We start from the raw sequence: 13,041 nt of genomic DNA, 5'->3' as shown, positions 1-13,041 counted from the left end.
CTAGCTGTAAACAAGTGGCAGATTTTTCTGTGTAAAGAAGAATTAAGATTTTAGACTCGATACATCATTAAAAAACACAGCCATTTTTTGCAGTGCAGTATTGACTGCTCCCTGTTACTCGGCCATTCTTGTCATTGTGTTTCCCCCGTTACCCTGACCCAATTCCACCTAAGCAGTGTAGCAATGTAGTAATCAATCGGTCGGCATGCAATATTCCTGTGGGGGAGTGGTTGGCATTTAAGGCCTCATAAATGAAGTCATGTCAAACCAAGCCATTAGGCAAAATGAACAGCCCACCCTGCTGTTTCATTCAGCTCCATGATTAACACTCCAGCCAACCTTCCATCTCCTTGTCAGCCTCTTATACTCCAAGGTCTATTTCCTAATCCACATTTACCCAAGAAAGATTTGCTAAGCAAGTACAGTATGCTCATTGTCAGCACTCCCCGGCTCAAAAATGGGACTCAAACCAGCAACCCTCCAGTTAGACTAACCATTAGGCCTCAACATGTGCACCTCTTTTCTTAAAATGGATTGCGCAACGCTCCCACCCGATGGTTCAACACGAGCGCTGCAGTCTTGCATTCAAGGCAACTTCACCTCTAAGGATGCCTTCTTGCTGAAAATCGTCCTATGCATTGATTTTGAGAGCTAAATTTGAGAAGTATATATACAGGGAGTGGAATTTGTACAACAGATCCATGTAGACACTTTTAGGTAATTTAGGTAGTTATCTTCAGCTTTCACAGTTAGTCCTTGCAGTCAATTGAAGAATAGAAAAGTAGTAACATTTTGGATTTTGGTGGCAGGGCTGCTTATTCATTAACGTTTGGATGACAGTAGATTGGGCCAACCAGTGACAATCACATGAGTAGTCAACAAAAAGGGTAAAATCCTGCTATCAGCCAGTTTATTTCCTAGCCTTATACCCGCTGTCTGGGCTGCATCTCTAGCGCTTCCTGCCTCTCTTCTGGGACTTCTTGTTCTGCTGGGCTTCGATCAGCTTGACGCTGTGGTGTTTGATCTCCTCGCGAGACGGAGAGCAGTCCTCCTCGTCGCTACAAGGCTGGAAGGTGTCTGGGAGAGGGAGATAAATGAGGAAAGGCAGATTTTCAGACAAGCCATCTGTGCAAACTACAGGCGCGAGCGGGCCTTGAGACTTCAACGGGACTTTAAATAACTGGACTTTCAAAACGTCCTGTTATTTACTGTTGCTTTTTGTCATAAAATGTCAGATTTAAAAAAAAACGCTTAAATTCATATTCCTGCAAAACCTCTAACCCCTTTTAACAAGAGGGCCAAGGTGCTATTTACTAGAATTAAGAAGGCATTTCTATTTAAAGATCCAGTGCAATGATTTAAACTTTTGAAATTTTGATGTTGATTCTTTTTCTGTTGATTTGTTTTTCAGTTTTTGATGGTTAGATGGTACAAAGCTTGTAAGACTGAGTGACAGCCAAACCTTCCTCATGATTGTGCCATCTATTTCTATCTTTGGGGAACAAATATCGAGTGTTGGAACTTCGTCACCCAGCAACTATAGCAATTATGTTTTTTGTAATTGAAAAATTCAATAAACAAATGTGAATAATAACTATGCATACTGTTGACCAATCAGAGCATTCATTAAAACCTGGGTGTAGGTGACATCATTTACACCTGGAAGTAGATTGGAATTGGAAATTTTTCCAAAGTCAGTTTCCACAATGTTATAATAATTTGGCTAACTTTACATCAACTGGTCCTTTGTTAAATTGTACCATGAGATTGAGAAATGCAATTCTCACTGTGCTGGACCCTTAAGTGAGGAGTGCCTTTGCCTTCTTATTTTTTGGAATTCCATTCAGAATCCCAATTACCGAATATCACCTTCCAATCACTGCTTTGATATTTCTTTTGTGTAGTCCTTTGAACATTCTTTAGTTGTTCCTCACCTACAGGGCTGCTCGCCCTCTTGTAGTTCTTCTGTTCCATCATGTTGCTCTGCTCTAGGAAGCTCCAAACCTGAGGAAGAAAAGGCAGTGGAAAAACGATGGGAGGGGAGAACACAGTAACCACACACACCAGACTACCTATGGAACAAATGTAACGACAACCTTTTCTATAGGAGTGAGACTGTAAGCTGGAACTGTAAGTGAGACACAGAGGGCATCAATTGAGACTGGGGTTTGGATTGTTGAACTGTATCAGTTTGCCAATACATGGGGCAGATATTGGCATTTCATTAAAAATCGGATATTGGCCAGTCAGTGTCGTTCACCTGATAAGATGATCAGAATGCAAGTATGCATGGATTTATTCTTATTCTTACTGGTTTCAAAGGAGTTTCAATGTCCCATGGTCTAAATGCTGTTTCAGAGGCTTTTTTACCCTGACATGAATACAATTCCCAGGGGAAACACTGAATACTTGTTATTTTTTGGTATGTAAAATTTTAAGATACTAAATATCTGCACCAAACCCCTGCTAGAAGCAGCTCCATTACAAAAATATCAATATCAGTACCGGCCTTCAAAACCCAACTTTTTGGAATTTTTGGGCGAAATTTAAAGACATGGAATATCGGCACAAAATATTGGCTATTACCTTCTCTTGTTGTAGGCTGCTGTCCTCGCACTTCTGCCCTGACTTTCTGCTCAGCAACATGGGGAGCCGGGCGTTGATGTCCCTCAGTTTGTGCATGGCATCCATACTGTCCTCAATGGGCAGCTCCTGAAGAGGAACCAAAGATTTAATGCTACTTCTGCTACTAATACTACTGCTAGTACCACCACCACTACTACTACTACTACTGCTACTGCTACTGCTACTACTACTACTACTACTACTGCTACTGCTACTGCTACTGCTACTGCTACTACTACTACTACTACTACTACTACTACTGCTACTGCTACTGCTACTGCTACTGCTACTGCTACTACTACTACTGCTACTACTACTACTACTACTGCTACTACTACTGCTACTACTACTACTACTACTACTACTACTGCTACTACTATTAGTAGTGCTACTACTATTAGGCTACTATTACTACTAGCACTACTACTATTGCTACTGCTACTACTATTAGTAGTGCTACTACTATTAGGCTACTATTACTACTAGCACTACTACTATTGCTACTGCTACTACAACAACTATAGCTATTACTATTACTACTACTCGTGACTACCTACTCAATGAGATTCCTTTTGAAACTTTTGCTGTACACTGTACAGTGGGTTCAAAAAGTCAATAAAACAATAAACAAGCATCCTAAAACATAATAAAATGACAGGTAAGGTTAAGTGAAGACTCTAGGTGGTCCAGACCTCCACAGGCACACAGGTCATGTAGTAGAGGTTGGCGACTCCCTGCTCAACGCTGTCCAATGTGTCCTCAGCCTTCTTCAGCTCGACTTGTACTCGTCGGACACGATTGTCTTCCTTCTGCAGCTCTGCCTCCATTTGTTCCTCCAGCTTGTCAAACCTTTACACAAGCAGACAGAGGGATTTTTAAGACAGCCCCCCCCTCTCCTCTCCTCCTATAATAAAAGCAATGAAAGCAACCTCTGTAAATGGCAGTAAAGCGTCTCGCTGAGCAGTGTACAATGACGCTTTTAATGGCCCCATTTGAAGCTGTCCCATAATACCTCCTGAGCCATATTGGTATGCTTTATTCCTCTCCAGCATGAACTTTAAGATTGCGGGGGGAAAAAAATAGCCCCCTGTCCCAGATGTCTGAGAAGATTAAGACGTAGCAGCGAGGAGAGGATGAGATATGGAATATGTCTTTGCGCAACAGTACATTTTGAGAATGGCTCGGGGTGAAGGGAGAAGGGATGAAGAAAACATCTCAGTAGGAATCAGCCGAGACATCAATCAGGACCCAAGTTGCACCAAACAAGGATGATTTTTAGCGGTTTTCCTTGCTGTGTCAGACCGATAAAGCTTTTGCTCAATCCGGCCACAAGTAGCCTATCAAGGCTGCCGCTACTAAGACGCTTTCAAATAATCATCGCCCTCGTTATCAAACCCTCCAAACACAGATCTAACTACTATCTACCATGTGTTCTCATGTGTTAAATCTTAAAAGACAGACACTGCAATCCAGATTGATGGCTCAAATCATGTGGAAAGCCAAGTATCCATAATGCAAAGTCAGACTGGCTGGTATTACAAGAATGCCAATGTTCCTGTTTATCCATCATAACAAGTCATTTAATCTAGTACTGCTGAGTCTTAAAATCTTTTCTTATCGCAAGAGAGAAGTCAGTCAGTGGGGCGAGCTCATTCCACATTTCCAAATGCAAATCAACTTGTTACAAGAATTACAAAGAATGGTAAAATGCGGTGTAGAAGCCGATACGGCCTGTAAATCTTCTCAGCGATGGTCTCATTTGTTGTCTTAAAAATAATTCTATAGGTAGATTTTAAGACTGAATATGAAACTGAACAACTTGTAAGATGAACGTTTTTTTTTTTTGCAGTGTAGATGAGTGTAGTGTAGCCACTCCAGCGACAGTACCTGGTAGATCCAGGTCCCACAGTGAACTTGAGGCGGGCGTACTGGAGCTCCAGATCAGCCAGGGTGTCGGTCCTCTGCTTCACCAGGTCTTCATACTGGCTCATCTGGATGTGGAGCTGGTCTTCGGTGGCTCGCTGTGACACTAGCTTCTTCACTAGCTCCTAGTTAGAGGGGTAGAAATCACATTAGACAGCCAGATTCCAACAGTTATTAAGGCACTTTGGTGACATAATGAATAATAATTTATGAGGTTATGAATTTTGAGGTACGAGGTGTTTGCAGTTACCCGATTAACACTGCTATACAGTCCAGTGCAAGGGTTTATGTGCAAGGTGTGTAAATACAAATAGAGGATTGATTACATAATAACTGCATAGCATGTTTCTTAACAAATTAGCAAAGTGCTGTAAAATAAAATATCAACAGTCTGCTACATTAAAGAGAGGACTTGGGCGCCATTAAGACTGCATTAATGCCCAGAGGCTTGATAAAGGTAACTCACCAAATTGAGAAACCATGTTGGGGTCCCAGCAAAGAAATTAATAATACTACTGTAGCATAATGATAGCCAAACAACATACCAGTAAAGTGCTAATTTCTAAAAATGAATTTTTAATTGTGTCTTGAAAGAGACTACTCTTAGTACTGAATCCACACAAGTATACTGTTACCATTATTAAGTAATTCTTTGGCCATATAGCTTCCCAAGGCTAGTAAATATGTTTTGGGTATCTCAACATTTCACTGTATAGGCCCACTGAGGTTTACTAATATGTGTAACTTCATCAAAACAACAAAAGACCCATGCACCGGGAAACACAGTAACATGGATTGGCCAAATGAACCACGCACCTCAGGGGAAATAACCAATTCTGTTTCCCACAGTGGTTTACTATATTAAAAAAGAGATCAGTAAGCCACAGTTCTTGTGCCAGGATTCACCCACACAAGTTCTGGCACCTTGTGTTGGAGTTTGTAATGCACGTGTTCATGGTTTCTGTATTTGTGTCCTTTGTTCTCAGTAAACCACTTTGGATGAACCAGTCTGTTAAAAGTGCTTTATGAATAATAAATGCGACTTGACTTGAATTGACAACCTGCAGATGAGTGCAGCCCAGGGCGTCTCTCAGAGCTTTGATGTCCTCCATCAGTCTGATGTTAGACTGGGAAGTACTGGGGTCGACGCAAGACTGCTGGGCTGTGGAGGCACAAGTGTGTTTTTACATAAATATTACACTCCCATACATTTGAAATACATCGCTAAATTGCTGTGTAGATTCATGCTTTACTTTCTTTATGCACTTTTTTAATTAAAAGAAATGTTTGAACTCTGTGTCCTTTTGAAATTGGTAGGGAAATATCACATGCAATAGCACTCTGTTTTATACAAAACTCAGCTACCTTACTCTGAGACTGGTGTATTTTTACGTACATAAAAACTGGCAAAATAACAGTACTTCCACTCGACTAGGCTATTTTGGTACTCTTTCCACCCCTGTTGATTTGTTCTTGTTCCATATTTGATGTGTACATGGTGGCTATCCCAGTTTCCTCTAGAGGGATCAGTAAAGTTTACCTTATCTCATCACTATGACAGGCGTTTGGCTCAGAACAGTAAGCCAAAATGGCAGCGTTTGGGGATTTGTCGGTTGCATAACCTGAAACAGCACAGCAGGACTTCTATGATTGACATGAGTTGAGCGCAATATGCCTTCTGCTCTCTTATGCAATACCTCTGACAGGAGCTGTGCTGGCCTCGGCCTCTTTTTTCTGTGTGTGAAAGGAAAGACAGATAAAACGGATAAAACAAATCCCCCAAGATCACCCACTTAAGGCCACTGACTTATCCCACTTGAAGGTGGTATTTCCCTTTGCTTTCATACCGACTCTTTCAGCCTGTCCTGGCTCCTGCTGCTGCTGCGATGATCCCAGTCCTTCTCCATTCGCCCTTCCATCTCCTCTTTCACTGCCCTCAATTCACGCAGCTCGCTCTCCATCCTCCTTTTCTCCTCCGTCGTCTCACGCTCCATCTGAACCAGCTTGCCCTGATGGACGGGAAAGAAACGGACTAATACACACAATCGCAATTTAATCTACACAAGATCTCTGGCGTCTTTTGGGAATTTTTTATTTTAGGAATTTTAGAGCACTTCAACCGCCACGTTGCACAGGATTTTTCTTCACGTATCGTCGCTGTGGGGTGAAAGCCTTGTATCTGCAAAATGTCAAATTTTGAGGAAGTACGAAATACAGAAGGTTTAGTCCCAGGGACCCGTGTGGGAAGATTTTAGTTGTTGAGTTAGTTGATTCTGTACGTGGGGAGATAACAGTGGTGAGAGTGAAACCTACTGTTTGAATAGTCATTCTTATACATTCTCTAATTAGGATCATCTCTAGTGAAATAAATTACAGTGAAAATAAGCTACTCCTCATTTTGCTGGGGACCCTCTGAAAGACCCCCGGGGGCCCCCAAACTCTAGTTTGGGAACCACTGCTATAACACCAGACCACCTGGCTGCCCTCTTGTCAAGTTTAGCCATGTTTGTGGTGGTGCACAAAGTTTACAGAAGTCTTACCGTTGTACTGTCTGCAGCAGCTACTGCTGACTGGGACATTTTGGACACTTGGTCCACCTCTGTCTGGCCAACAGTCACTGCACTCTGCTCCAGGACCATGGGCATCTGCTGCGTCTCCTGACCACACCAAGTACACAGTTCAAGACAACAGCTGAATAGTTCTCTGTTGGCAGGTTACATCACTGCTTGCCTTCATATTGCTTTTTACGTTAGCCTTAGCCAAAAGTACATCTCGATGTACTGAAGTGTCTAAGAGACTGTAGTATTTTCATTAGGTCCTTGTTGAACTGCCATGTCTGAAATGTCTGTGGTAGTGACCTTTATAGGCCAGCTGATGGACCGTAAGTTGCACTGGAAAATTGCTTTTTCCATTTCTCATTTCTCTACAATTCGAATTGCTTGTGGAATCCTTTGCTGTGCCTTACTAAGTGTAGGTTAGCAGCAAAGTTAGTTGTTGAGTTGTTGTAGATTTGATACTATTTTTCAATGTCATATTTTCATTCGCCAAGGCACTAGCAGCTGACAAACTAGCGCTAAGCAAATTTTCTCTTATCTATCTTCCTTCATCCAGGTTTGAATGTTTGCTGAGTATATATGCTCTTCGTCAGCAACACCGTGCTTCGCACTCACACAGATAAAACCACAGTCTTCCACTGGAGTAGTACGTGGGTTATGTGCCTTGATAAATCGCCTTATTGAAGGAGAGGCTCAATAAGGGGATCCCACTGCCTGCTAATTCCGTATAATATATATGACAGTGTGGCTTACCTGCTGCAGGTGTTCATGAATGTGCAGATAGGTGTTGTGGATTTTCTCGGCCTCCGTGATTTTGATCCTCATCTTCTCCAGGCTGTTCTCCAGCTGTCGCCCCAGCTGACATTGGGAAAAAAACCAAGCACACAGTCACAGTCCGTGACAAATGAAATGTTAGAGTGGTGTTGGGATACACGTGATGGAACCTGAAATGTGAATAAAATCATGCAGTGCTGGGTGGTGTTTACTACAGATGAGTGGTGCTGAGTAGTTTAGGGACATCCTGACCTGGCTGTAGGTGTGTTCGCTCTTGTCATCTTGAGTTTGAGGCTCCAGGTGTTTCAACGCCTCCTCCACCTCCAACAACTGAGATTCTCTGTCCCTCACTGCAAACTTCAGTCTGTTGTGCTCATTGATCAGGATGCGCATCTGCCGCTGGTCTTGTTCCAGTTTGCTCTGAACGCACAAACAAGACAGGCAAACAAAGCGGGCGGCGGAAAAACAAACAAACACAGACTGTGAGTCAAATCAAGAGGGGCGGACAGATTGGCACATATTAGATAATACAGCGGCATCAGGATTCAGGGATCAACCTGCACATCGACCAGACTGGGACTTTAACAAGGATGGCAGAGGCCCAGAGACCTTGAGGAAGTCCTTATCTATATATTTTAAAAGTTGACTGTAGATTGCTAATAACAGTCACAGTGATTGATTTGGGGATTTACTAGCCACTGTATAGTCGAAAAAAGGTAGTTTCCTGCCCTGTGGTGAAATTCTCTTTTCGGGGGTCAGAGGTCAGGGTGTTTTCTCTGACCAGTGTTGACAGACAGTCTGTTACCTCCACGGTTAGTCCACCCGGCTTGGGCAAGGACTTGAACAGCGGCTTCCGACATCGAGGTGGTTTGTCGTCGCCGTCCAAAATCTGTCTTGCGGCACTCTCCTCCTCCTGAATCTGTTTCTCTGGAAATAAAGATAGTGGTGGGTTGTAGGGAGGAGGCTCTTAGTTGCTTTCATACAACTACACCCTACCAAAAAAAAAATCACTGGAATATTCCTACAGTATTCTTAGTTGGACTTAGTGACCTTATTGTACTTTATGGTAGTTTTATCTCAAATGGTATTGCTATAGTAGTGCTATATTTCTATTGACATGTACTATAACACGTGTGGTGCTCAATAGTGAGTTTATAGTGACCTTCAAGTACCATAAGGTCACTATAAACTCACTATTAACTTTACCTTCTATGGTACTATAATTTCCTATAGTGTTTATAGTGACCTTGTCGTACTTTATGGTATTTTTTATTTCCTTACGGTTTCTATTCCTACAATATTCCTAGGGGAAATTACATTTATTGTCTTTCAAAAGTTTAAATCTTCCTGGTTGCCCAGAAAGTTATGCTAACGCTATCTCTTTAGCTAGCTTAAATAGGCTACCTAATTTTTGGATCCGACGGCGATGCTCTTGTAGAGTCGCGGCATCCTTGGCGTCTGCGTCGGAGAGAAAATCCATATTTATTAATATCTATCTGTCCTTATTTATGTCCTGTCGCTGTTTCTCGACCCACCCCTCACCCTCGCCAAGGGGGGTCAGTAGCCTAATGCAAAACTGCAGGCAGGTCTATGAAACGTTACAACCAGTGGAAAACATAGGGACCTTCAACACTGACATACTGCACTATCTATCGTGTATTTCATATTTTTGTGTACTTTTAAATCGTCCAATTAGTTTAAGACCGGAAATTCGGTGATTTTGCCTTCAAAATAAAAGCACAAATCGTGTTACATCAGAAAAACGATAGCCAGGAATGGAAAGGGAACCATAATATCCTACTAAAGTATATTGTTACGTTGCTAAATTTTTTGACATAAGAATTCAACTTAGTGGTGTAAAAATGTACTAGTAAAGTAAAAAGTAAAAGTAAAAAGTACCTTGGTTAAAATGTGCAGAGTAAATTTCTGAGTTAGACAAGAGAGAAGAAGACAGAGAAGACAAGAGGACACAGTTCAAAATACACTACATTATCAGCTATAAAAAATGCTTTTAAATTAATGTTCATTATTAAATTTGTAATTTACCTCAATTTCTCATACCTGGATTGGCTGGGGTTTATTCCTAATACCTACAATCACTCTTTCTTTTGTAATGTTTTAATTATCCACTTAAAATTGCTTTTATCTGCTTTTAGTGATCACACTAAGAATCTAGTTTAAAAATGAGAAATTGTTTTGTTCTTATTAATGGTATGATTCTGCAAAAGTTACAGTACAAGCACACTGATCAACACCCTTGACCTTGTTATGTCACATAGCTTAAAAAAGTTCTGTTCTGAGATCTGGCTCAACTTCAGACACCCGACTCAACTGTAATAACAAATGTTTTTATTTAAGAATGGCAGCAGAATGACAGTTTCATCTCAGTTGACTGACAGCAGCATAACTGATCTCCACTTTTCCACAGTGTTTCCATTATTTTGGCTTTCACAGCACAACAGATTAAAGGCAAAATCATTTCTATCAAATAGTGCATTTTTCACTAAACCCCAACAATTTCTTCACTATGTATTCAAACTATAAATATCCTAAAACAATCATTGCAATATTGAAAAGGTAACAAGTTACAACAATAAGGCATTCATTTTTTTTTTTAAAGGCAAAGTCTAACAGAAAATATTCATTAATTTGAAGTGTTGACTATTTGCTATTAACATCAGCTAACACTAAAACATGATATTCGGATGATTTCATTTACTGACAATGCGTATTCCCTTTTTTGCAGGTGCCCTTGGGTCAACGTTTAATATAAAATCAATAACATGAACAATCACTATGAATCAATACCACAGGAGTTCTTGTGCCACCACGATTGAGAGGAACAAATGGCAGCTATATAAAACGCATAAAATTGCATTGAACGGCATGTAGTTATAGTACCAGCGTTAACCAGTGCTGGGGTCTGAATCATGACCACACTCATAACAGTGAACTGGAAAACTGGTTCAATAATTCATCTCTGGCCTCTCCCAATACTGTCCCCAGTAATTAAAAAGACCTTAACCTAGGTTTAATAACCATGACCTGATATAAATAGAGAATGTAGAAAAGATGAGAGAAAATGTACTGTATGGCTTTTTCTATATACAAATGAGAGAATTTTATGTGAGAAATACATTCATGAAATGCTACTGACATGGGTGATTTTTTTTTTTTGTGTGGGAGAAAGCTTATTATACTCAAAGTTCACATTACATTACATATCCCTGCTCTAAAAGAGGATAAATCCCTTCATCCTCTGATAGAAATGAGGGGAACACTGTGCTTGAGGTGCATTGTAAGGCTTCATAAAAACATTCTAATCACATTAAAATGTATGCTATTCTTACATTATAATCACATCAGAAGATTACTTGCGTTATAAAACATTATGAAACACAGTACAGGACATTATGAATCTGGTATGACACATTAGCTATGTTATTAGCTATAAATACAGTTATTCCAGAAAAAGTTCTATGGATTTGCATATTACGTTCTATTTCTAATAACTACAATGCATCCATAATGTGCGTATGATGAGCTTCAGATGCCAAACTTCAAAATAAATTGCTCAGGGTTCCCACTGTGCCCCTGAATGTGAAATTCCATGACTTTTCCATGACTTTTCCATAAATAAATCAGAGAGCTGCCATGACCTAAACATGCTCTTACTTCTTGGTTTGTTCATGTAGTTTCTCTTAAGGGTTGAACAGTCTGGTTTCCATTCCAGTTGGGCTGAAAACCATCTAATGCAATGAATGTGTGAAACAAGCTGTAAAATACATTCTGCTGTATTCCTGTAAAGTGACCCATTTGTAAAATTCCCTTATATTCTCTGACTTCCCCAGAGGAGTCAGGGAACAGATTCCATGATATTCCAGGAATTCCATGACCAGTGGAAACCCTGAGTGCTACTGAAATGATCAAACCAATTAAAACACTTACATAGGAGTTATAGAGATGAATGAGCCACATTCTGGCTCTGGTAGGGCGGCCTTGTGAGGTCACAGGTTTGAGTCCCACAACAAGCCAGTGTGTCCTGTTGAAGTGTCCTTGAGCGAGAAGTGAACAGAACTACCTCATGGAAAAGTTTCTGGACAGGCGTTGTGGATCACGGATTCCATGGATGTCAAGGACGAGGACTCTCCGACGCAGTCTGTGGCCGCCGTCGAACCCGGATCTGAATTTCCTCATCCTGAGAAGAAGAGGAAACGTCAGAAAAGGATATTATCACTGTCTCCCTCTGACTTTGTTTCTTACATTGATTTGAAATGACAGCAGTGTTTTTGATCCATACTGTTTCAGCGGTGTCTGCCGTCTCCTCTCCCTCGGTGTATTCACTGTTGGGGTTGGACATGTCGAAGTCGGACAGGGCGCTCTCCACCGCCTCCTCGTCGTAGTCTGTCTGGTACTCATCAGACAGTTCCTCTGCAGGCACAGGCAAAGGGAGACAGCATCAGTTATCAAATATTTGAAAAAGTTTGTTGAGATGCCCACCATTTGAAAACGTGAAACATACTCTTAGGAAATGAATGATAGTACAAAAATATTACAATAAGGATAGATCAAAGGACAGTAGGTGACTTAAGTCCTTGTCTGACAAGACTTTTTTCACTTTATCCTCCATGTTTTAAATTGAAAATGTATATTTACCTCCGCCAAGGAGGTTATGTTTTCGGTGCCGTTTGTTTGTCTGTTAGCAGGATTACGGAAAAACTACTAGCCCAATTTTCATGAAACTTTGTGGAAGGGTGTAGCATGGGCCAAGGAAGAACCCATTAAATTTTGGAGCGGATCCGGATCCGACTCACGAACAAGCAATAATAGCATGAACCTTGGCGGAGGTCTGCGCTCTCCGAGTGCCCTTCTAGTTTAAAATATTTTAAAGAGCAGCTAAACCCCAAACCAAAATCTGTGGTGAAGCCTGACACCTAATGGTGAAAAGTAGGGTACTGCAGGTGGTGACATCAACTGGCACAAAGACTAGCCTATAGGAGAAGGCCAGTTCAGTACCCTACTTTTCAGCATTAGGTGTCAGGCTTCACCAAAGATTTGGGTTTGGGGTTTAGTCACTCTTTAAAAATGATATAACATATATATGTGTATTTATTAAATTTATATTGAATGATGAACTCCACAGATGCTCATTGTTTCAGAGTTT

The 13,041-nt window shown here is 41.0% G+C and overlaps 2 protein-coding genes across 2 annotated transcripts in view; both read right to left on the bottom strand.

Annotated features, from left to right (window-relative positions):
• Positions 1-949: 949 nt before the first annotated feature.
• LOC139647814 (coiled-coil domain-containing protein 183-like) lies at positions 950-9,357 on the bottom strand. The gene is made up of 13 exons (XM_071523787.1): positions 9,282-9,357; positions 8,683-8,804; positions 8,130-8,297; positions 7,857-7,961; positions 7,089-7,205; positions 6,396-6,557; positions 6,246-6,282; positions 5,610-5,710; positions 4,513-4,673; positions 3,318-3,474; positions 2,587-2,712; positions 1,935-2,004; positions 950-1,077 (listed from the first exon to the last, which is right to left on the bottom strand). The coding sequence occupies exons 1-13, from the start codon at positions 9,355-9,357 to the stop codon at positions 950-952; spliced, it is 1,530 nt and encodes a 509-aa protein (XP_071379888.1).
• An 891-nt stretch (positions 9,358-10,248) lies between these two features.
• Positions 10,249-13,041, bottom strand: part of pnpla7b (patatin-like phospholipase domain containing 7b) — a 28,508-nt gene continuing 25,715 nt past the window's right edge. The window contains exons 33-34 of the mRNA XM_071523775.1: positions 12,178-12,308; positions 10,249-12,075 (exon numbers count right to left, since the gene is read on the bottom strand). Coding sequence (XP_071379876.1) covers positions 12,010-12,075; positions 12,178-12,308 — 197 coding nt within the window. The 3' untranslated portion in view covers positions 10,249-12,009. The remainder of the gene's footprint in view (positions 12,076-12,177; positions 12,309-13,041) is intronic.

This window comes from Centroberyx affinis, unplaced genomic scaffold (genome assembly GCF_046629955.1).
Source record: "Centroberyx affinis isolate AG114_WGS23_722 - 3 ecotype Tasmania unplaced genomic scaffold, CSIRO-AGI_Caff_v1 ptg001114l_1, whole genome shotgun sequence".
In the NCBI taxonomy this organism is placed as follows: domain Eukaryota; kingdom Metazoa; phylum Chordata; class Actinopteri; order Beryciformes; family Berycidae; genus Centroberyx; species Centroberyx affinis.
Note: the sequence above shows the minus strand (reverse complement) of the source record. Positions and strands in the feature narration are given on the sequence as shown.